General features: G+C 43.3%; 2 protein-coding genes and 1 long non-coding RNA gene across 4 annotated transcripts in view; 1 reads left to right on the forward strand and 2 right to left on the reverse strand.

Annotated features, from left to right (window-relative positions):
* LOC128775654 (uncharacterized) overlaps positions 1-3,140 on the reverse strand; it is a 69,799-nt gene extending 66,659 nt beyond the window's left edge. Inside the window, exon 1 of the long non-coding RNA XR_008420558.1 lies at positions 1,701-3,140. This is a non-coding gene — a long non-coding RNA (uncharacterized LOC128775654). The remainder of the gene's footprint in view (positions 1-1,700) is intronic.
* The window catches only part of ZBTB8A (zinc finger and BTB domain containing 8A), a 69,217-nt gene extending 54,712 nt beyond the window's left edge, over positions 1-14,505 (reverse strand). The window contains exon 1 of one of the 2 annotated variants that reach the window (XM_019429888.2): positions 14,405-14,505. The gene's annotated coding sequence lies outside the window, so the exon portion shown is untranslated. The remainder of the gene's footprint in view (positions 1-14,404) is intronic. The other variant, XM_019429889.2, reaches the window with a different exon arrangement.
* On the forward strand, positions 13,490-19,290 carry LOC109255298 (basic proline-rich protein-like). The gene is made up of 2 exons (XM_053898052.1): positions 13,490-14,541; positions 19,052-19,290. Exon 1 carries the CDS (start codon positions 13,528-13,530, stop codon positions 14,527-14,529), a length of 1,002 nt encoding a protein of 333 aa, XP_053754027.1. The 5' UTR covers positions 13,490-13,527; the 3' UTR covers positions 14,530-14,541; positions 19,052-19,290.
* Positions 19,291-24,370: the final 5,080 nt, after the last annotated feature.

Below are 24,370 nucleotides of genomic sequence, written 5' to 3' on the forward strand. Positions count from 1 at the left end.
AGCACGTAAAAATAGATAATCGGCACAGATGATTAATTAATGGAAATAAATAAATTTGTATTTCTAACGGAAACCTTAATATTCAAATCTGCAAGAAGAGAGCTCTGATATTAAAATGTATTATGGCAAATTGAAAGCAGACACACTTTTTAACTGTGACAATAAAATAAACTTCTTTAGACAACAGCTGTTCGAAGGCAGGCCAGCAGATGAGATGCTAAAACAGCAACACATGTCTTGTTACCCTTTGCCTCCAAGTGGCCTAATATGATTTGCAAGAAAACCACACAGAAGAGCTTTAAAGATTCAACTTGAAAAACGCAACATTTCTGGAAAACTGTATGGTTGCGGGAAGTGGGGGAAAAAAATATGTTCAGAAAGCCCTGCTACAGTCACCAGATCTTTTGTAACTTACTCAATTTGCCCGATTATACCAGAGTGTAACACAATTTTTTTTTCCTGCCCCGCGGGGTTCCCTGAGTGTACCATAATTTGTAATATCAGTTGTAACAATGTTATAAAATGTTCAGTTTTTATTCTATTCCAAACCTTTTTCATTACCAAAAAAAAAAAAAAAATTTTTTTTTAATCGGTTTGATTATGTTTTTCATTGACCATGAAGTTTTGTTAATCAAACAGAGTGTCAGGCTTGGTGTCCACAGGCAGTGGAAAATGAATTTGATGCTTTCTAAACCAATCAGTTAAGAATTCTTGCCAAAAAATTTTTGCCTAAAGTAATGGAATCACTTTTTAAGGTAATATGTCTTTTTTTTTTTCTGATTATAAAGGTATTATATAATTACAGAAAATTTAGAAAATACAGGCCAGTAGAAAGAAGGAAACAAACTGAAATAATTTTTTTTTTTAATATTTTTATTTATTTTTGAGATAGAGACAGAGCATGAGCAGGGAAGGGGGGCAGAGAGAGGGAGACACAGAATCCGAAGCAGGCTCCAGGCTCTGAGCTGTCAGCACACAGCCCGATGCGGGGCTCGAACTCACAAGCTGCGAGATCATGACCTGAGCCAAAGTCGGACGCTCAACCGACTGAGCCACCCAGGCGCCCCTGAAATAATTTTTAAATGAATATCCTGAAAACACCACCAGAGAAAGAAGAACCGTTCAAATATATTTAAATTAGTAAAGCGATTGCACATCAACTACCCACTCATGAGGAGGTCTGAATTCTGGCAACTTAAACCATTCAAAACATTGCTGCCTCGAGGCTTACAAAAATCTTTGAGGAGAAAACTGTAGTTGGGGGAACAAAATTATTAATTTTTGAAAACAATTCCTTCCTACACTAAAAGCTCATCTATCACCCAGTCCAGTGAGCTAGGAGGACACTCAGTAAAGGGACTTCCTGTGATAGCTTTACTATTTCAACAAAGGTACTTAACAGCACACTAACCAGTACTGGGTCTGTATGGTGGAAAGCAAAAGTTGATTCTGTAGCTTTTAAAGAGCGCTGATTTCTTTTTTTTCTCTTAAAAAAATTATTTTTAGATTCTTTATGTATTTTTGAGAGAGAGAGAGAGAGAGAGAGAGTGAGAGAGAGAGAGAGAGAAAGAGAGAGACAGCACGAGCGGGGGAAGGGGAGAAAGAGAAAGAGACACAGAATCGGAGGCAGGCTCCAGGCCCTGAGCTGTCAGCACAGAGCCCGATGTGGGGCTTGAACTCACAAACCGTGGGATCACGACCTGAGCCGAAGTTGGACACTTAACCGACTCAGCCACCCAGGCGCCCCAAAGAGCACTGATTTCTGAATATAGTCTGTGCCCGAAACAGTTTTTACATACGGATAAAATATCGTTTTTAGGGCTAACCACCACATTCTACCCTAACAGATATATATATATATATATATATATATATATATATATATATATATGTATATGCCCAACATGGGGCTTGAACTCACAACCCTGATATCAAGAGTCACATGCTCTACCGATTGAGCCACCCAAATGCCCCTACCCTAGCAGATATTAGTTTGTGTATTAACCTTCAGCATCCTTTATTACTTCCTTTTGGTAAATGAAAAAGTACATTTCCCAGACTCCTTTACAGTTGTTTCCCCATGTGAAATAGGGTCCATCCATCAGATGTTCTTCTATGAGATTTGGAAGGCAGAAACGAGGCGGGGACCATCTTTCTGCTGCTTAGGCATTAATGCTGGCAAGCACATTTATGGAAACACTGGATTTTCCTGCAGCAGTCTTCCAGTCTCCAGAGCGTCACTCATGGCTGTTTAGACATAAGTTGGGTGGAGACAACCGTCACCAGTTGGTGGGTGCTGGGGGCAGTTTGGGGATAGTAATTTCTTGACCCTTGAACTGCAGCTAGCAATGTCATCTGGAACTTAGCAGTGCTGTGGCGGCCTCCTGATGCCCTCCCCTAAGGGACCTGGTTGGCAGTCTGGTTCTGGGAATGATTTCTGCAGGCCCAGCCTGGAGCCCATTCCTCCCGGCCTTTCCAGGGATTTTGTAAGCACTCAATTCCCTTTAGTAAACGAATTAAAACACTGGTGTGGTGTCTTTTTCCTGCAAAAGGGCCCAGATGGCATATTAGGACATCGCTTGCCTCAAAATTTAAGCAGAAGGGTAAATAGTCCTGTCTGTGAGCAGCAGTACGGCGTAGCGTGCTCAGGGGTACAGGCTCTGGAATCAGACTATCCAGGTGCAAATTCTGGCTCTGCCACACACAACTAGATAACACAGGAAGTTAACTTCCTAGAGCCTCAGTTTCTCATTCTATAAAATGGAATAATAATAATAATACCTTCTACAGTTACAGGACAGAGTAAATGAGAAGATCATCTAAGTAAAGTGCTTACGACAGTGCCTGGCTAATAACAAGCCCTTGGCAGATGTTAGCTATGATTATAGTAATAATAATAAAATCACTATTATTAATTATGCAGACCACTTTAAAACACTTTTTTAACTGAGTTGAAAAAGTAAACAGTTTATAATTTTCCTACCATACATTTTCTTGTGGCCCGTAAAATGCTAACTTATACAAAGGTGGACACAGAAAAAAATGTGACTGAGTCCATCATATTTGTACCCAAAGAAAGTGATCTTCCCAAAACCCCAGGGTACATGAAGATAGCAAAACTCCATTCTCACTGGGCAACTAGTTAATTTTTTTTTTTTAACGTTTATTTATTTTTGAGACAGAGAGAGACAGAGCATGAACGGGGGAGGGGCAGAGAGAGAGGGAGACACAGAATCAGAAGCAGGCTCCAGGCTCTGAGCCATCAGCCCAGAACCCGACGCGGGGCTCGAACTCACGGAGTGCGAGATCGTGACCTGAGCTGAAGTCACCGACTGAGCCACCCAGGCGCCCCTCTGGGTAACTAGTTAAAGCTACTCTAACTAGCTGTTGTAGACCTCGACCTAAGGAAGAGCTATTCTTTAAAAACAATTGTTGCCATTTTTAATTAATTAATGTTACCTCATTAATTATGCTCTAGGAACCTGGGTGTTTGCTATTCAGATTTTCTTCGGCTTCAGTTAACAGATCATTGACAAACTAAGATATTTAAAGTTACACCCTGGTGATTTCATATACATATGCACTGTGAAAGGATTCCCTCCATCTAGTTAATTAACAAATCTGTCACCTCACATATCTGTCATTGATTTTGGGGGGTGTTGGGGTTTGTTTTTGTTTTTGTTTTTGCTTTTTGGTGAGAACATTTAAGTTCTACCGTCACAGCAAATTTCAATTAGGCAATACAGCGTTATCAAGTACAGTCACCACATTACACTACAGATCTTCAGACCTTATTCACCTTAGAGCTGAAAGTTCCTGCTCTCTTACCAACCTCTCCCTATCTTCTCTACCCTCCAGCCCCTCACAACCACTTTTCTAGTCCATTTGTACAAGTTTCACTTTTTTTTTTTTTTTTTTTTTGAGATTCCACATTTAAGGGATAACATGTAGGGGCGCCTGGATGGCTCAGTCGGTTGGGCATCTGACTTCAGCTCAGGTCATGATCTCATGGTCCATGAGTTCGAGCCCCGCGTCGGCTCTCTGCCGAGAGCTCAGAGCCTAGAGCCTGCTTCCGATTCTGTGTCTCCCTCTCTCTGACCATCCCCCACTCACACTCTGTCTCACTCTCTCTCTCAAAAATAAATAAACATTAAAAAAAAAAAAAAAACTTTAAGTGATAACATGTAGCATTAGTCTTTCTCTATCTGGCCTCTTTTACTTACCATTAATGCCCTCTGGGTCCATCCATGCTGTTGCAAATGACAGGATTTCTTTCTTTTTCATGGCTGAATGTTATTCCATTTTACGTATCTGTATCTATATCTATATCTACATGTATATCTCACATCTTCATACCCATACATTTGTTAACACTGAGCTTGTTTTGTTATTTTGATTTTTAAACTATTACAGAGATTTCATGAGAACAGGATCTATACTCTCCATAAGATTTACAATCTGAAAGTTAAAATTTTAGTGTTTAGGGGCACCTGGGTGGCTCAGTCAGTTAAGCGTCTGACTTTGGCTTAGGTCATGATCTCATAGTTCGTGGGTTCGAGCCCCGCGTCGGGCTCCGTGTTGACAGCTCAGAGCCTGGAGCCTGTTTCGGATTCTGTGTCTCCCTCTCTCTACCCCTCGCCCACTCAAACTGTCTCTCTCTCTCTCGAAAATAAACATTAAAAAAATTTTTTTTCTAATTTTAGTGTTTAGGCTTAGGATACTATTTTAATGTACATATTAAGAAAGTCTTAAAAAATAAAAAAAAAAGGCCTTAGATAAAATTATGGCCTTGTTTGGTTTGCTAGTATCTTCTTTTTTTCTTTTTTTCAGAGAGAGAGTGTGTGTGTGCGAGTGGGGGAGAGGGGCAGAGAGAGAGAAATAATCTTTTTTTAAACATATTTCTTTCATTGATGGGGGGTGGGAGGGAGGGCAGGGTGGGTGATGGGTATTGAGGAGGGCACCTTTTGGGATGAGCACTGGGTGTTGTATGGAAACCAATTTGACAGTAAATTTCATATATTAAAAAATAAATAAATAAATAAAAAATAAAATAAAATAAAACCAAAAAAACCCCATATTTCTTTCAATGTTTATTTATTTTTGAGAGAGAGAGAGAGAGAGAGAGAGAGAGAGAGAGAGTGCAAGCAGGGCAGGGGCAGAGAGAGAGGGAGACACAGAAGCCGAAGCAGGCTCCAGGCTCTGAGCTGTCAGCACAGAGCCCCACGTGGGGCTCGAACTCGCGGACTGTGAGATCATGACCTGAGCTGAAGTTGGATGCTTAGCCGACTGAGTCCCCCAGGCACCCCAAAAGATAGATAATCTTAAGCAGGGTCCCACGCTTAGTGTGAAGCCCCGAGCAGGGCTTGATGCAGTGCTTGATTCCACAACACTGCCAGGATCATGACCTGAGCCAAAATCAAGAGTCCCATGCTCAACTGACTGAACCACTCAGGCATCCCCCTCCCCACCTTTTTTTTTTTTTTTTTTTTTGGTTTGCTGGTATCTTCTGTTGATGGAAACTACATTGTAGATGTAGATCTTGAAATAAAGCTTCTCCCAAATATCCTGGAACCATAAAAACCTTATGTTGCACCTTATCCAACAGAACCAGTGAGACAGAGGGAACTGAAGCAGACACAAAGGTATTTGCTGTACCCTCGATGGTTCAGATGCTGCTGAGATCCAAGGAAGGATTCAACAGCAGTGGAGACTTTCTGACGGGTTAGGGAAAAAAAAAAAAAATGGAAAGAGAGCAACTTCAACCTTTGATTGAATACTTTCACCCTGTTCTGAACTCCACATAGCTCTATATGCTTTCTTCTCTAATTTTCTTAAAGCAAAACTCTTTTATTCTATTTTTATGAGAAGGAAAGATCCTCAAACCGAAAGGATAAATGTATTTATTCAATACATATTTATTGAGCACCAACTCTTTGGCAGTCTCTCTCTGACTCTGGGAGTACAAAGATGATGACACATCAAAGGTCAGTGCTCTGGAACACCACACTATCTATGGAGACAGAGAGTCAGAGAAAGAGAGAGACAGCGAGGAAGAAAGAAACTTTTTTTCATGTGTTATTTATTTTTGAGAGAGACAGAGACAGAATGCGAGTGGGTTGGGGCAAAGAGAGAGGGAGGCACAGAACCTGAAGCAGGCTCCAGGCTCCCAGCTGTCCGCACAGAGCCCGACGCGGGGCTCGAACTCACAGACTGCGAGATCATGACCTGAGCCGAAGTTGGACGCTTAACCGACTGAGCCACCCAGGTGCCCCTTAAATTTTTTTTTTAATGTTTGTATTTATTTTTGAGACAGAGCAAGACAGAGCATTGAGCAGGGGAGGGGCAGAGAGAGAGGGAGACCGAGAATCCAAAGCAGGCTCCAGGCTCCGAGCTGTCTGCACAGAGCCCGACGCGGGGCTCTAACTCACAAGCTGTGAGATCATGACCTGAGCCAAAGTCGGACGCTCAACCGACTGAGCCACCCAGGCACCCCAAGAAAGAAACTTTTAAATAAAGTCACAACACAATGGAAAAAATACCATAAAACCTTGGATTGCGAGTAACTTGTTCTGCTGGTGTTCTGCAAGATGAACAAACATTTCTAATAAATGTTAACTTGATAAGCGAGCGATGTCTTGCAATACAAGCAGTACCTGACGCTGAACATCCCATGATCACAACCGAATCAATGGTTCTCATCTCTCTCTTGCGCACTCTCTCTCTCTCACTGTGGGATTGTGGGTGATCATCTCCCATGCTCAGATGATTGGTCTCAGGCCGCAGTGTTTGACAGCAATCAGGGATTTTTCAGAACGTTGGGAGGTGTCCACAACAGGCACTAGTGTACTTTTTGTCACTTCAAAGCACCTCTGGACAACAGTCCTCTGCTTTTCCATACAAAAGTAAGCTGAGGAATGCTTTGCTTCATTCTAGGTCAGGCTGCCTGCCGATATAGACCCTCTCCTCTGCTGCCTTATTGCCAGTTACATTAAATACAGTAGATGACAAGAGTTTATTAATAGTGTACTGTAGTCAGCATCCGTGTGAGCGTATACAATGGCCCCCATGCAGAAGGGTGAAAAGAAAGGCGGTGAGAAGAAGGAGATGATTATGGTGGAAGTGAAGAAGGAAATCACTGAGGAAATCACACTCACGAGGCATGTGAGTGGCCAAAATTGCAAGATTTGATGTCTACGGCTGCATCTCCTCTGCAGAAGAGGAGGAGAAAAAGGAGGAGGAATCCCTCACTTCAAATGAGATTAGGGAGATGTGTAAAACGTGGGAAACAGTGCAAAATTTTGTAGGAAAGCACGACCTGAATAAGGCAGTAGCAGTGGCAGTGATGAATCCGTTTAAAGACGACGCAATGTCACATTTCTGTGAAATCCTCAAGCGGAGGCAAAAGCAAGTGTCACTGGATAGGTTCCTTGTTAAAGGTGCGTGAAAAGAAAAAGATTCCATTGAGCCAATAGATAGCAGTGATTCCGTCAGTGATAGTGAAAGTCATCCTCCACAATAACCCTCCTCTCTCTTTTCTCTCTCACACCAGCCCTGAAGGTTTTCAGAGGTAAGTGCAGGTTAATTTGTTTATTTTTCTTTATATTTTGTACTTTCTTTATTATTTGGAGGAGGAGTAAAAGTTCATTCATGAAAAAGAGGACACAAAGGACATTCCAGATACAGCACCAAGGGCAAAGGCACAGGCAGGTATTCAACAGCATGCCTTCTTTGGGGATGATAAAAATGTTGCTGTGGCTACAGACTTAAGGCCTGTGGAGGGATAGTGGAAGATAAAAAGAGAAAAGCATGTAAGCACCAGATCCTGAAGCGCCTCCACTTTTGCAGGTTCGGGGCACTTTTGAAGGATTTTAAGAAGAGTGACATGATTATAGGTCTACCAGTGACTGTGTACCTTACACATCAGTTTCTTCTTTGTAAAATGAGGATATTGACTGTTAAGAGGCTCTAAGGAAGTCTGTTAAGAGGATTAAATAAGATAATAGCTAAGATAAATAAGATTCATAGAATAAGAAATAAATTAAGACAAATAGTAACAAGCACATAAAGATATGTTTAACATCATTGGCCATTAGGGAAATGCAAATCAAAATCACAGTGAGATACCACTTCACATCCACTAGGATCGCTACAATACACACACACACACACACACACACACACACACACACACCACACAAGTGTTGGCCAGGATGTGGAGAAATCAGAACCTTCAGACACTAATGTGGGAATGTGAAATGATGCAGCCATTTTGGAAAGCAGTCTGGCAGTTCCTCAAATGATGAAACATAGGGTTACCATGGGACCCTGCAATCCCACGCCTAGGTATGTATCCGAGAGAAATAAAAACATATGTCCCCACAGAAATCTGTATACAAATGTTTATAGCAGCATTATTCAGAATAGCTACAAGGTGGAAACCCAAATATCCACCAAGGGGAAAATGGAATATGCATACAATGGAATGTTATTCAGCCTTAACAAGGTTTGGAGTATGGGTACATGCTTCCAATAGGGATGAACCTTGAAAACATGGGGTGCCTGGGTGGCTCAGTTGGTTAAGCCTCTGACTTCAGCTCAGGTCATGATCTCACGCTCTGTGGGTTAGTCCTGCATAAGGCTCTGTGCTGACAGCTCGGAGCCTGGAGCCTGGAGCCTGGAGCCTGCTTTGAATTGTGTCTCCCTCTCTCTCTGCCCCACCCCCACTCACACTCTGGCTCTCTATCAAATATAAATAAACATGAATGAATGAATGAATGAATGAATGAATGAATGAATGAATGAATAAGGGGTGCCTGGGGGGCTCTGTCAGTTGAGCATCCCACTTCAGCTAAGGTCATGATCTCATAGTTCTCGTGGAACCAGGCCTTGGGCTCTGTGCTGACGATTCAGAGCCTGGAGCCTGTCTCAGATTGTCTCTCTCTCTCTCTCTCTCTCTCTCTCTCTCTCTCTCTCTCTCTCTCTCTCTCAAAAATAAATAAACATTAAAAAAAAAGAAAACATTATGCTAAATTAAAGAAGCCAATCACAAAAGACCACCTACTATAGGATTCAATTCCTATGCAAGTCCAGAATGGGAAGATCTAGAAGACAGAGAGTAGATAAGTGGTTGCCTGGGGCTAGGAGGAAGGGTTGTGGGGAGGAGGATGGGCTGAGTGGCCTTAGAGCTAAAGGGTAGAGGGTTTCCTTCTGAGGTGAAGAAAATGTTCTAAAATGGACTATGGTGGCAGTTGTATATATCTATGAATAGATGAAAAATCATTGAGTTTTACCCTTTAAATAGGTGAATTTTATGGCATACAAATTGAATTTCAATAAAGCTATTTTTAAAAATTACTTAATCCAATGACTCCACTCCTAGATATACACCCAAGATAAATACAAACATTTGTCCTCAAAAAAGCTTGTACACAGATGTTCACAGAGGCATTATTCATAATAGCTCAGACATAGAAACAACTCAAATGTCCATCAGCTGGTGAATGGATAAGCAGAACGTGACACATCCATACAATAGAACATTATTAGGCCAAGAAAAGGAACGGAAGCACTGATACTTGCTACAACATCGGTGAACCTTAAAACCCTCTAGCCAAGTGAAAGGAGCTAGTCACAAAAGACCATATATTTTATGATTATATTTAAATGAAATGTCCAGGGGAGCCTGGGTGGCTCTGTCCGCTATCCTTCGGCTGGGGTCATGATCTTGCAGTCTGAGATTGAGCCCCATGTCAGGCTCTGTGCTGACAGCTCAGAGCCTGGAACCTGCTTCGGATTCTGTATCTCCCTCTCTCTGCCCCTCCCTCTCTCCCTCTCTCTCTCCCTCTCTCAAAAATAAATAAACGTTAAAAAAATTTAATAAATGAAACGTCCAGAATGGGCAGATAGGGACAGGCCAGGTTAGTGGTTGTCACAGGACTAGGGAGATACAGCAATGGAGAGTGATGGTTAATGGGTATGAGGTTTCTTTATATTATGGTGAAAATGTTCTGGAATTTGAGGGTGGCAACGGTTGTGCAACTCTATGAATACACTACAAACCGCTGAATTACATACACTTTAAAGGGTGAATTTTATGACCTGTAAGTTATACTTCAATAAAAATAGCTTGCAAGAGAGAGAGAGAGAGAGAGAGAGAGACAGAGAGACAGAGAGAGAGACTCAAGCAGGCTCTTAGAGAGAGAGAGACAGAGAGAGACAGAGAGAGAAAGAGTGAGCGCAAGCAGGGGAGAGGGGCAGAGGAAGAGAGGAAATAAGGGAGGGAGGGAGGGAGGGAGGGAGGGTGAGAGAGAGAGAGAGAGAGACTCAAGCAGGCTCTTGAGAGAGAGAGAGACAGACAGAGTGAGCACAAGCAGGGGAGAGGGGCAGAGGAAGAGAGGGAATGAGGGAATGAGGGAGGGAGGGAAGGAGGGAGGGGGAGGGAGAGAGGGAGAGGGAGAGGGAGAGGGAGAGGGAGAGGGAGAGGGAGAGGGAGAGGGAGAGGGAGAGGGAGAGGGAGAGGGAGAGAGAGAAAGAGAGAGAGAGAGAGAGAGAGAGAGAGAGAGAGAGAGAGAGAGAGAGAGAGAGAGAGACTCAAGCAGGCTCCATGCTCAGCACAGAGCCCAACTTGGGACTCAACCCGGGGCTCAATCCCACTACCCTGGGATCATGACCTGAGCCAAAAGCAAGAGTCCGACGCTCAACTGACTGAGACACCCAGGCACCCCCAAATGGCTAATATTTGAATGTTTACTTGGTACTGTTCTAAACACTGTACACATCTTATTGTGGTCCTCACAACAGCCTCAAGCTGCGATCCACGGTGCACACTGTATAAAGAAACCGAGGCATGTGGAAAATTTTTAAAAACTTCCAACTGGGGCGCTTGGGTGGCTCAGTCGGTTGAGCATCCGACTTCAGCTCAGGTCATGATCTCACGGTTTGTGGGTTCAAGCCCCGCGTCGGGCTCTGGGCTGATGGCTCAGAGCCTGGAGCCTGCTTCCAATTCTGTGTCTCCCTCTCTCTCTGCCCCTCCCCTGTTCATGCTCTGTCTCTCTCTGTCTCAAAAATAAATAAACGTTAAAAAAAATTAAAAAAAAAAAAAAAACTTCCAAGATTGCACAGAATCAAGTGAACAGAGACTGGAATTCTGGCTGACTGACCCCAAACCAAGAACCCTGAGTTTTGCAGTCTTCTGCCCAGAGAGTATGCACAAGACCCAACCTGCAGCTGGGGCTCAATAAATATCAGGTATTATTGTTACAATGATTCCATTTGTATTACCAGAAGAAAACTTGAGAGGGCATGGAAGAGAAAAGGTGGGAGAGGCAGGCCCAGGGAGACCAATTCAAAAGCTTAACACAATGGTCAAAGCAAGACATGGTAAAGGGACTAAACTAAGGCAGTAGAGACATAGGCAAGAGCAAAAACAGCAACTTTTACAGGAAAATAGGAATTGTCCTATAAATTGGGTTCAGTTACAACTTGGTAACATTTACATCCACAGGACATTAACATAACCTACATTCATAACTGTACTCACATCATTAAGAAAGCTTTAAGTTACTTTCAAAATATGTGATTCAGTCATGGAAATGGGTAATATGTTTCAAATTTTCTTCTCTTGGTAGATTGACCCTATAAATTGAAACAGCAAATTACATTAATTCATGTGGGACATCCAAAATTCAACGAAATATTTTAGATATCTAAAAAAGAGATAGAGTTAAATATCATAAAATCCTAAGAATATTAAAGAAATCTAGATTCCCAGTTGAAAGATCTTTAAACAGGTGAATGGAAAAGTCAATTACATGTTTTAGGAACCAAAGTCCAAATGTCCTTGGAATAGAAGGAAAAAACACATATTTTATGATTGAAGATTTAGGTAACAAGTACAGTCAATTAAGACTGTGGGCTAGAAGACCATCTCTTTTAAGACATATAATCATTAATGTAGAATTTAGTGTGTCCGTCAGGGTCACCAAAATAAATCTCATTAGCCTCCCTAGCAAAAATCCCTGAGTCAAAGAATTTGGGCTAACTAGCATGGTAATTGTATTCTTTGGTGAATGAACATCTTTTAACCCTGGTAAGATTTAGAATGAAGTATTAAAATGTTTAAGAAAATCAAAACCATAGCTGGGAAAGTCTCATTGAGAAGTTGGCATTTAAGTCCAAAGGAGGTGAGATAGTCATGTGGTATCTAAGGGAAGAGTGTTCCAGGCAGATGAAGGGCGAAGGCTCTAAGAAGGAGCAGGCAAGGAGGACTGGAGGAACATTAAGGAGGGATGGAGAGAGCAATGAGAAATGGAGTCAGAAAGGAAGGGGAGATTGTGCGGCTGGAAAGACATCACGGGACCAACTTTTACAAGGCCTTGGCTTTTACTATGAATAAGATGGGGAACCACTGAAAATGGGGAGGCACTGACCAATTCTGAACAAAGAAGTGACAAAAACTTCCCTCGAGAGGATCAAAAACTTACACCAAATCCTTTAAATATTATATAAACATATAATTATATCACTGAAAGGGCTAAACCTATTAAACAGAAACCCAGTTTTATTATAGGAAATAAGACTGAAATTATATAGGATGAATCAAGTATCAAGGGGTCAGAAATTAACATGACCTGGAAAGAGCCCAGGTTTTCAGGATGCCTTCTGCTGACATCTTAGAGTCTAACCTACCCATGCCTATTTGCCCAAGGGCTGGGTGTTAGATTCTCCCTTCCCGTTTACCACTGGTGTGGCCAGGGAGATTCCCAGAAATAGATACCTGATCACCGGTTATCAGTGAAGAGCTCTTGCTTCAGGGGTGCCACAAACCCTTCCATATTTGCAGCTTAGGGAAGATAACCCTAGAGAGGAACTTTGAGCCTTGGTTCTTCTGCTGAGGATTTTGGAGTTTTTTCTCTGATAAAGATCAATTAAGGTTTTTAGAGCAGGAAAGCAAAGTGACTGACTTGCTTTCCAGAAGACTCTGGAGGTGCCTTTAGGAGGGAATGAAGAACAAGAACAGGAGGCAAGGGCGTTGGGAGGCTGCCATCGTTCACCTTCTGGTTTAACGGTTACATTCTGCACATAACGCATTTCCTCATCTGGAAAGTATAATAACCATCGACCTAACTGGGTTGCTGTTTTATGTGAAATTAAGTGAAATAATTCATATAGGTGAAGGCACTCCATTTACTAAATAAAGTTCCACAAATAGAAACGTTTATTGAGAACAGAATACTGACGTGTGTAGTTAGAAGCCCACTAGGTGGGAATCTACTGCTTCCAAAGACGTCTTAAATGAAAACTAACACAAAATGTTACATATCGATTACATCTTTTTTTTTTTTTTTTTTTTTAAGAGAGAACGAAAACCTAACACTTCTTGGAAAGATGTGGAGTCTGCCTAGGAGCACAATCAATGCTAAACAAGCGCATTTGAAGGGGAAGGGGCCAAACCGCTAACTTACAAAAGAGGCAGTCTACACATGGGTAGAAGGTGCGTTTGTGCGGTTCCGTCATAAGCCAATAATTATGGCTCAATATGTGTTAGGTGTAGCAAGTCTGCCTTCGGTTCTGAGCCCGGATCTGTTGCATCACGACATAAAACCAAAGGATGGAAGCTGGAGGAGAAACTCGGACTACTGCCTAGGGAGCCACCTTCCCGAGGAAGCGCCCGGGACGCGGGGGAGCAGCTCCGGGACCCCGGCCCGCCCGCCCCCCGCCGCCCCATTGGGCGGGCCGCCCGTCACTCGCCCCGCAGCCCGAGTCCGACCGGCCGCCGACCCTCCGGGAGTCCGCGGCGCCCGACGGCTCCACACACGCCGGGCACCGTCCCCGCGCCGCCTTCCCGCCGCCGCCGCCGCCGCCGCCAGGAGGCTCCGCGCGCCTTCCCGCCTTTCCCCGCGCCGCGGTCGGGCCGGGCCCGGGCGGGCGGGCGGCGCGGCGGGCGCGGGCGGCGACGGCGCGGCCATTGTCCCGCAGCCCCTCCCGGGCGCGCAGGAGGGGCTGGCCGGGCGGGGCGGCCGGGCGGCCGCGGAGAAGGGCGGCCTCGGGGTCCCGAGCCGGTGCGCCTCGGCGCCGCCCGCCTCTTCTCGCGGGCCGCCGCCCCGAGGCCGGGGGCCCCCGCCGCCAGCCGCCCGCGCCGCCTTTGTGACCGTCCCCAGCCCCTCGGAACCGGCGCGCCGCCACCACCGCCGCCGCCGCCGCCGCCGCTGCGCCCGGGGCTGCAAATGGCGCCCGCCCGCCTCTGCGCCTCCCGCCGCTCTCCCGGCCCGGGGACGTCTGGGGGCGCCGCGCCCGGGCCGCATCCCGCCGCCGCCCGCCCTCCGCCCGCAGCGAGGCTCGCGGCCCGTCCCGGCAGCCCCGACGCCCCGCCCGCCCTCCGCCCGCGCCGCGCGCAGCCACTTACCGCGGGCCGCGGCGCACCGGCGGGTCGCGCGCGCGGGCTCGGGGAGGATTCCTGGTCTTCGGCGGGGGAAATACCCACTTTCGAAGCCGCTCCTTTGCGCCCTAAAACAAGTAGCCCCAACGTGAGAGAAACAAAAGGTATTTGCTGACGTGGGCGTTGGACAGAAACGCCCGAGGGCTGGGGACACAATTAAAGGGGCAACGCACAGATTTCAGGCACCAACCAGCAGCTTCGCCCACTCCCCCTGCCCTAGCCTACACCCCGCTGCACCCTCCAGAGGCTCTGGGGTGCCCAGGTTCCCTGGCAGTTGACTACAGAACCATTATTCAGGCAGGAGCTTAAATTTTAAAATTGTACTTTACGTTGAGAAAGGCGCCTCCGGAGGGCAGAAGGGCTGGATTTCTAGGATCTGGAGAATTTGGTTTAGGAAAGAGGGAGGGATTTAGGCGTGCCCACAATTACTGTATAAGTACATGTGACATTATTGTACTTAAGTTTAGCAACGTCAAATATAAGCGATTTCCACGGAATTTTGCCCTTTATTGAGGCACTTGTCTTGGTCGGGGATAACCTTTTCTAAACCTCTACAGGTCGCAAGCATTTTATTTGAAGAGGAAAACCCAGAGAGTCTGAGATATGAGAAAATAATTCTCGCTTAAGTTCAGAGAAAATATAAAAGTAGTAAAAATAGCAGGTTTTGTGTTTTCGAATACAAAGATTCATTGGACATCAAGACTTTCCGAGGACGTATTTATGACCCTAAGTACAAACAGGTTAAATATTTGCTAAAAATCTTAAATCACTGAATTTTCACTGCAACTGCAGAAACATGATTTCTGCAGAAACATGAATTCTGTAGATTAGTTTCGAGTTCCTTATGCTGGGTCAGGTACTGAAAAGCACCATGATGTAATAAAACTGGGGGGCGGGGGGGAATGTCAAAACCTTTAGTTTTTCGATGGCTTCCTCTCCTACGTGATAGTCATATCAGGCAAAGTTTATTGCCTTGGTTCCAACAACAATTAGCTATGCATTTTGAGGATCATATGTTCTATGAGAGGGATACAGAATATCCACAACCAACTCTTAACGTCACTAACCTATTACTCTAGAGGTGTTTTGCTATTTAGCTGCATATCCTCACATTCTGAACAGGTAAACGGAAACATGTTCAAAAAGCACTATAAGTTATTAGGAGGGTTGGATGTACTCAAAGTACTCTGCAAGCATCCCCAATGAAAACTCGCCAAGAAAGACCTGGGCATTTTTATAGCAAAAGGTTTTATTTCAGCCTTCGTTCATTAAAACATGCAAAGGCATTCTACAAACTTGTTCCTCAAGAGAGCACGTCAGGTGGGTGATAAACTCTTTGTTCCAAGGAAGAAGTAATGGGAATTTTTTTCCCCTCACCTTCTTTCCCCCTCCTAGCTTCTGAAACTTGTTTATATATTTGGAGAATTCCTTACGTTATAATTAATTGGTGAGAGGTAGATTCTGCTTTCTGCAATAGAATCTGGAAGTGCCAGTGTCTTGCTCTCCCAGAATCCCTGCAGCTAGGACAATGCCCATGGACTACACTTTGATAATCAGATGCATGCACCAGGGACTTTGAAGAGGGAGCTATGACACCAAGAAGCAGGAACCTCAAAGAAGCTTTTCGTGCAGTGGTAACAGCTACAGCAAGGTAGTATCTCCAGGTGCTGTCGTGGCAGGACTGTTAGTGGCAGCATCCACATTATCCAAGGTTAGTGCTATCAGTGGTGCCAGCTGCCACGTCTCCGCTTGCTGAGAGCAGTTGTTGGTATCCTCACCAGGCCAGCCCTGTGGTATGATTTGGCTATTGTTTCTGCCTGCTTAGTGTAGACTCCAGCCCCTGTGCTCTGCTCTGCCTGGAACTCTGGGAACTTTTAATCCATTCATTTCTGCTTAAATCAGCCAAGGCCAGTCTGTGTGCAGCTAAGAACCCTGACTGGTACAAAATGTTAAGAAGGCATCTGGACATATGGCATAGAGCTTACTAGATACAATAGTTAGGGATAAAGTGTTGTCACTGATGTCACATGGATGGGAATTAGAACCATGGATCTGGATAGAGAGAGAATACACAGTGAGAAGAGAAGAAGAAGACTTAGAACCAACCTGCAGCCGCTTCATCACCCAATGGCTGGTTAGAGGAAGATGAAATTGCAAATGACACCAAGAAGCAACTAGAAAGGATGGAAAAGGCCTGGGATAGGGTGGTGTCATAGAAACTAGGAGAAGAGCAACTCAAAAATGAAGAACTAAACAATAGTGTTAAATACTTCTCTTAACAGTCTAAGAGAGGGGCGCCTGGGTGGCTCAGTCGCATAGGCGTCCAACTCTTGATCTCGGCTCAGGTCGCGATCTCACGGTTTGTGAGTTTGGGCCCCAAGTCAGACTCTGCGCTGACAGTGTGGAGCCTGCTTGGAAGTCTGTCTCCTTCTTTCTCTGCCCCTACCCCCCTTGTGCTCTCTCTCAAAATAAATAAATGAGCTTTAAAAAAAAAAAAAAACCCTGTCCAAGAAAGTGTCTATTAGATTTAATAACTTGGAGATCATTGACTTCAGAGACTTAAACTTGAAAGAAAGGAGTAAAATCCAGATAAGAGGAATAAGTAGGGGATTAAAAAAAATAGAGATGATGAGAACAGACAACTCTAGAGAGAGCTGGGTAGAAAGGGTATGTTCCAGTGCCGTGTAACAAGCCAACCCAAAACTCAATGGAATAAAAGCTATATCATCATGCTTACGGACGGATTCCACGGATCAAGAATTGGACAAGTGACAGCAAGGATAACCGGTCTGTGTTTCACGATGTCTGGAGTCTCAGGTGGGAAGACACAAATGGCTAGGCGTGACTCGAACTGCTGGGAACTGGAATCATCTGGAGGGTTCTTCACGCACAGGCCTGGCACCAAGATTGGGATCACTTGAAAACTGGCTCTGCTAGGACTGCTACCTGAAGCACCTACACATGGCCTCTCCATGCGGCTTGGGCTTTTCGCAGCATGGCGTCTGGGTTCTGAGAGGAAGTGTTCTTTCAAGAGAGCCTACCAACATGGAGTATCCAAGAGAACTAGGAAGGAGCTGTGTGATCTTTTATACCTATCAACAGAAGTTACATTGCCTCACTTGCCATATTCCATTGGGAAAAGTAGTCACAACCTACCAAGATTCAAGCGGAAAGGGACATAGCTGCTATCTCTTAACAGGAAGAATCTCAGAGAATTTGGGGACATGTTTTGAAACTACTGCAGGCAGGGGCTCCTGGGTGGCTCAATCGGTTAAGTGTCCAACTCTTTTTTTTTTTTTTTAAGTTTTTTAAATGTTTATTTTATTTGAGAGAGAGAGAAAGCATGAGCAGGGGAGAGGCAGAGAAAGGGAGACACAGAATCTGAAGCAGGCTCCAGGCTCTGAGCTGTCAGCACAGAGCCCGACGTGGGGCTTGAACTCACGAACTGTGAGCTCATCGCCTGAGCCACCCAGGCACCCATAAGTGTCCAACTCTTGATCTTGGCTCAGGTCATGAGTTCACAGTTCATGAGATTGAGCCCTGTGTTGGGCTGTGCGCTGACAGCCCGGAGCGTGCTTCAGATTCTGTGTCTCCCTCTCTCTCTGGTCCTTCCCAGCTTGTACTCGGTCTCTCTCAAAATAAATAAATAAACATTATATATAAAAAAAAAAACTATTATAGAGGCACCTGGGTGGCTCAGTCAGTTGAGCATCTGCCTTCTGCCCAGATCATGCATGATCTTATGGTTCGTGAGTTTGAGCCCTGCATCGGGTAAACGTGAGCCCTCATCGGATGAACGCGAGCCCTGCTTCAGGTGAGCAAGAGCCCCGTTTCGGGTGAGCCCCACTTCTCCCTCTCTCTCTCTCAAATAAGTTAAGTAAGTAAGTAAGTAAATAAATAAATAAATAAACAAAACTATTAGCAAAGAGAGAGGGTATTAGCTAGAAGGCAATATGGTAAAAGACTTAAAAATAAATGTGTTTAAATGCTAATGGAAAGCGTGAAAACAAAAGAGATTAAATATACAAGAAGAATAATAGTGGCTGAATTTGTGTAACTGAGGGAGAAAGAGATCAAAATCTCAAACAGAGGAACAGCGCCTAGATAGGAAAAGTGAAAACTCCACTATCTCCATTGGAGCTAGAGGGCAAGGACAAGAACATGGATAGTCATGGTGGTTTTAAAATTTTTTTTTATGTTTATTTTTGAGACAGAGAGAACAGAGCATGAGCAAGGGAGGGCAGAGAGAGAGGGAACACAGATCAGAAGTAGGTTCCAGGCTCTGAGCTGTCAGCACAGAGCCCAACACAGGGCTTGAACTCACAGACCGTGAGATCATGACCTGAGCCAAAGTAAGACGCTTAACTAACTGAGCCACCCAGGCGCCCCTAGTCATGGTGATTTTTGAATGCTTACATATTCTTTGGCACTGTTCCCTTCAAGACGTTAATCCTAATTCCCCTCTGCATGAGTGTGAGCTGGACTTAGTGACTCACTTCTATAGAATAGAATAAAGTAGAAATGATAGTGTGTGATCTCAGAGTCTTGGTGATAAAAGCAAAACAGCTTCCTGCTTGTTCTTTCTCTGTCTTGGATCTGTTGTTCTGGGAGAAGCCAGTATCCTCAGGTGTCCATGGAGATGAACTGAGGCTTTCTGCCAACAGCCATGAGAGTATGCCACCTTGGAATGGATCCTCCAGCCCCAGACAAGCCTTCAGCAGACTGCAGTCCCAGCTAACAACTTGAGTGAAACCTTGCAAGAGACCCTGAGCCGGAGCAACCAGCTAACCTGCCTCCAGATTCCTGACCCTCAGAAATCTGGTGAAGTAATTAATATTTGTCCTTTTAAGCCATTAAGTTGTGGGGGCAATTTGTTATGCAGCAATAGATAACTTATACACATTGTCATACCTAAAAATGCTACCATAACAAAAACCTAAAAAAATGTGACTTTGGAACTGGGCATTGGGGGAAAATGGAAGGACTTTGAAAGATGAGTGTTAATGAAACTTGACTCTTTCAAAAAATATTAGAGTCCTGATGGCCTTTGAGGAAGCTGCCAGTGAGGGCTTAAAGGAAAGCCATACAAATCTGATTGGACACTGAAAGAAAAGGGGTCCTTGTGATGTGTTGGCAGAAATTTAGCAGCACTATTGCCTGCAGTAGGGTGAAAAGTGGAAAATGTACCTAATAAATCAGGTAATCTAGCTAAGGAGATTCCCAAGCAGAATGTTGAAGGGGCTGCCTGGTCTCTTCTTGCTACTTGTAGTAAAATATGAAAGGAAAGAGATAAGGTAAAGGAAGGACTATTTGACAAAAGGAAGCCAGAACTTTCTGGTTTCCAGAACTTTCTGGAAAATTCCTAGCCTCTCCAGGTGGCAAATGGTGCTAAAAGTAAGAAATGGCTTCTGAGCAAATATTAAATCCAGGAAAACACAGTCCAAAGGTGAAGTGAAGGGAGTAGCATTAAAATCCTTTGCCAAGATCTAAGAAAGATTGAAGGTATTACCTCAGAGTATCGTTCATTTAGATAAAAAGCCCTTTAAAGATTTAAGGGTGTTGGGGCGCCTAGGTGGCTCAGTCGGTTAAGCGGCTGACTTCGGCTCAGGTCATGATCTCGTGGTCCGTGAGTTCGAGCCCCGCGTCGGGCTCCGTGCTGACAGCTCAGAGCATGGATCCTGTTTCGGATTCTGTGTCTCCCTCTCTCTGACCCTCCCCCATTCATGCTCTGTCTCTCTCTGTCTCAAAAATAAATAAACGTTAAAAAAAATTAAAAAAAAAAAAAGATTTAAGGGTGCGACTCAGGGACCCTCATTTAAAGAGTTGGATTCCTTTTTAAGTTTATTTATTTATTTATTGAGAGAGAGAGAGAGAGAGAGAGCAAGCAGGGTAGGGGCAGAGAGAGAGAGGGAGAGAGAGAAACCCAAGCAGGCTGTGTTGTCAGTGCAGGAGCCCAACTCAGGGCTCAGTCCCACGAACCGTGAGCTCATGACCTGAGCCCCTCAAACAGTAGAATTCTAAGAAACTTAAGCTTATTGTTCCTCAACAGAAGCTCAAGGCAGAGAAGGGTTTATCTTGAAGAGCTTTGTGAGGATACCTTTTCTCTAATGGAGTGAACCTCAAGAAGATTCGCGAGAGCCCCATGTTTTTCAGAAGTGTTTGGAAGAACGCTGCCCACTTGGACTGAAAGGATCAGAGGCAATACAAAATGAAAAGACACCTTCTGACCCCCAAAATTCTGCTGGTAGAATGCAATCTGTGAAAACTACATAGTTGCAAATTGGAATTGTTTTCCATGCAAAAGGAAGGATGACTCAGAGGGCAGAATAAGAGCCCAGAGAGTAGAACCAAGAGCCATGGATGATTAACCCCAGGCCTTGAGTTCTAATCAAGAAATTTCCAACATTTGTCCAGATAGATTTCAGAATTACTATGGACCAGTGATTGATTTGTGCCTGCATTTTCATCCCTTTTGAACAGGAATGTCCATAGTGCTTATCCCAGATGTACCACGACTGCCAGTTGGGTAAGCATGAAACAGATAACTTTTCTCTTTAGTTCCTGGGTGTTCAGATCAAGAGGGACCATCCTCAAGGAGCTGTATTTAAGGAACTATACCCTTGGGAGTTACTGTAAGATGTGGATTCACATGAGAGACTGGATGACATGAAAATTTTAACTAATCCCTAAATATGAACAAGGGATTAATGGGCAGAAAGGAAGGGTATATATTTTCTGAATTGGGGTGATGGTTTATTGGTCATTGATTCATTGAATTAGATTTGGCTGAGAGTGACAATCTAAAATAACAATGGCTTCAACAAGACATGAGTTTATTTTTCTCTCACATAAAAAACCTGAAGGTGGATGATTCAAGGCTAGTATAGGAGCTCCATTCTCTGAAGCCTTCAGGGAACCAAGCCTGTTACCAAGTTTCTGTTCCACCATACCTAGCATGTGGCTCTAATGCTCCTATTCTAAAATGGACCGCCAACTCTCAAAGAAGATAGAGAAAAGGAGAAGAATGGGTAAAAGGCATATATTTGCTGTCACTTAAGGAAGATTGCTGGAATCTGCCACATCACACTTTCATTTACATCCCATTGGTCAGCACTTAGTCACATGGTCACATCTAGCTGCAAGAGAATCTGGGAAATACGGTCTTTACATGGGGTAGTAATATGTATAGTTAAACATTCTCTTACTAAGGACGAAAGAGAGAAAAGATGTTGAGGGACCACTAACAGTCTCCTAGAGTCAGTATTGTTACTTGTAGAGAATAGTATCCACTCAGGGTACTTTAAACTGAAAGAGCTTTTTATTAGACAACATTGTGTGATTTATGAATATCCCGGTGGGCCAGAGAATCATGCTTAGATGCTGAAAGTTCAGGACAACATCAACCATGAGAAACTCCCAACCACACCATGTGACTATTGTCATAGGATCCCAAATGCTGCCACCACCTAATACTATGACATTAGGAATAGACATTGAAATCTCTGCCAAGCTGCACCAGAAGAACCAGCCCCTTCGATCTAGGCTTGCAAGAATAGCTAATATACCCAGAGCCATGGCTTTTGCCTCACATTTCTCCTTTCCTCCATTTCAGTCTCACGAGGATGCATCTATTTGAAAAATAACTTCAGGGGAGTCTGGGAAATGTAGTTTTTAGCTTTTCAGCCTATGCAGTATAGGAAGGAATACAAGAAGGGGATTGGAGAGTGTGTTAAATGAGCCAATACACAGTATATGCCACAGTCCATCATTTTGTATACTAGTTATCCGTACAAACTTACCATACTTAAATTAAAAAAAAAGTAACAAAATATTCCCGCCTAATATAATTCAACTGTCATAGAAAAAAAATTCTCATTATCTCAGTGAAAGGGAATACCCAATGACTCATGAAGAACTACATCATTCTCTGAGAAATGTTCATGTCTTATCCATTAAATCATAATATGATATTCTGTAACCAAGAAAGAAAATGTGTATAGTTTCTACAGTCCTTGTTTCTAAAACTGGTCACAGGGAATAGTTGGCTTTTATAATTTCCTTCCTCTCCTTCCTGTGTTATGTCCCATAATATGTTTTGTCTTTTATGATTTGTTTTTTACTTTAAGTCCTATTTTATTACATATTAGGATTATTGCCTTCTAGATTCTTTTGATTTGTATATGCCTGGCATAGCTTTTTCTTTTTTAATATATTTTGGAGAGAGAGAGAGAGAGAGAGGGACAGCAGGGGAGGGGCAGAGAGAGAGGGAGACACAGAATCCAAAGCAGGCTCCAGGCTCTGAGCTGTCAACACAGAGCCCGATGCAGGGTCTGAACTCACAAACCATAAGATCATGACCTGAGCCAAAATTGGATGCTTAACCTACTGAGCCACCCAGGCACCCCTGGCATAGCTTTTTCTATCCTATTTTCAACCTTTCCATTTCTTTTAAGTATATGCTTTGATAAATTATATTGTTGGATTTTTAAAAGCTAGTCTGAGAATTTCAGCCTTTTAGTTTTGAATTTAATGCAATTATTGTATTTGCAGTTAAGATTTACTTCTGTCACATTTTACATTTGCTTTATGTTTTATTCCTTTTATTCTATTTTTACTGTTCTCTTTAGTCTATTGGTTAGATTGAGTTTTCTTCTGATTTAAAAGTTATATATTTATATTTTGTTCATGTTGTGGTTGTCTTTAATTTATTACCTATATTCATGTTTTTTACTCCTGTGAATAATTAAATGTATCAATATTTATTTCTTCACCTTAATAAGAAAGTACTTAAGCATATGCTCAGCTCTCTCTTTTTTTTCAGAGAATTGATATTATTTGTTATAGATGTGTTTTCTCTTTTCACCTTTTTTGATACAACCCCTTTTCTTTAAAAACAAAGATAAACTTTACAAAAGTATTTGAATACTCTCTCTCTCTCTCTTTTTAAGTAAACTCTAGGCCCAACATGGGGCTTGAACTCAGGACCCCAAGATCGAGAGCCACATGCTGTACCGACTGAGCCAGCCAGGCACCCCAAAGCCCTTGAACACTCATATTGCTCCAATCTCTTGGAGCATCTCTGGGATTTGTATCTCATCTCAAGTTCTTTCTCCAATACTGTTTTCAATGTTTGTGTGGCAAAGCTTCCAAAGCATTGTGTACCGGGAAATATTTTTATCATGCTCTAACATTTGAATGACAATTTTACTGAATATAAAATTCTAGAATCAAAGTTCTCTTCCTTTGATACTATAAAACATATCGCTCTATTCTTATCTTGCATCCAGTGTTGCTGTTAGGTAGTATGATACCAACTCACTCTTTATCTTCCCATAGAATTCTTTTTTTTTTTAACTTTTTTAAAAGTTTATTCATTTCTAAGAGACAGTGAGTGGGGGAGGGGCAGAGAGAGGGAGACACAGAATTCAAAGCAGGCTCCAGACTCTGAGCTGTCAGCACAGAGCCTGATGCATCATGATGATTAACCAACTGAGCCACCCAGGCACCCCTCTTCCCATAGAATTCTTCTTTTACAATTCCCTTACAATTTTCTCTTGTCTTTGATATTCTTGCATTTTACATTTGATAGTCTTATATTTTGTTATAATGTGTCTAAGTGTAGATTTTTGTCTTAATGCTCCTGTTTGGCACTCTATGGGTCCTTTTAGTCTAAGACCTTTCATCCTTCTTTAATTCTGGGAAGGTTACCTTCACTATTCAAAAAATAATTTATTCCTCTCCATGTTTTTTCGCCTGCCTTCTGGAACCCCTAATTTTTCAGATGTTGGCATTTTTATTCCTGTTCTCCATGTCTCTTGACTTCTTTTTATATTCCTTATCTTTTTGTCCTTTCTTGCTATCTTATGGAAAGTTCCTCAATATGATCTTGAAATTTACTAATTTTTCTTCAGTCACATCTATCCCTCTATTCTA

Source organism: Panthera pardus, unplaced genomic scaffold (genome assembly GCF_024362965.1).
Source record: "Panthera pardus isolate Hobbes unplaced genomic scaffold, ASM2436296v1 HiC_scaffold_11, whole genome shotgun sequence".
Taxonomy (NCBI): domain Eukaryota; kingdom Metazoa; phylum Chordata; class Mammalia; order Carnivora; family Felidae; genus Panthera; species Panthera pardus.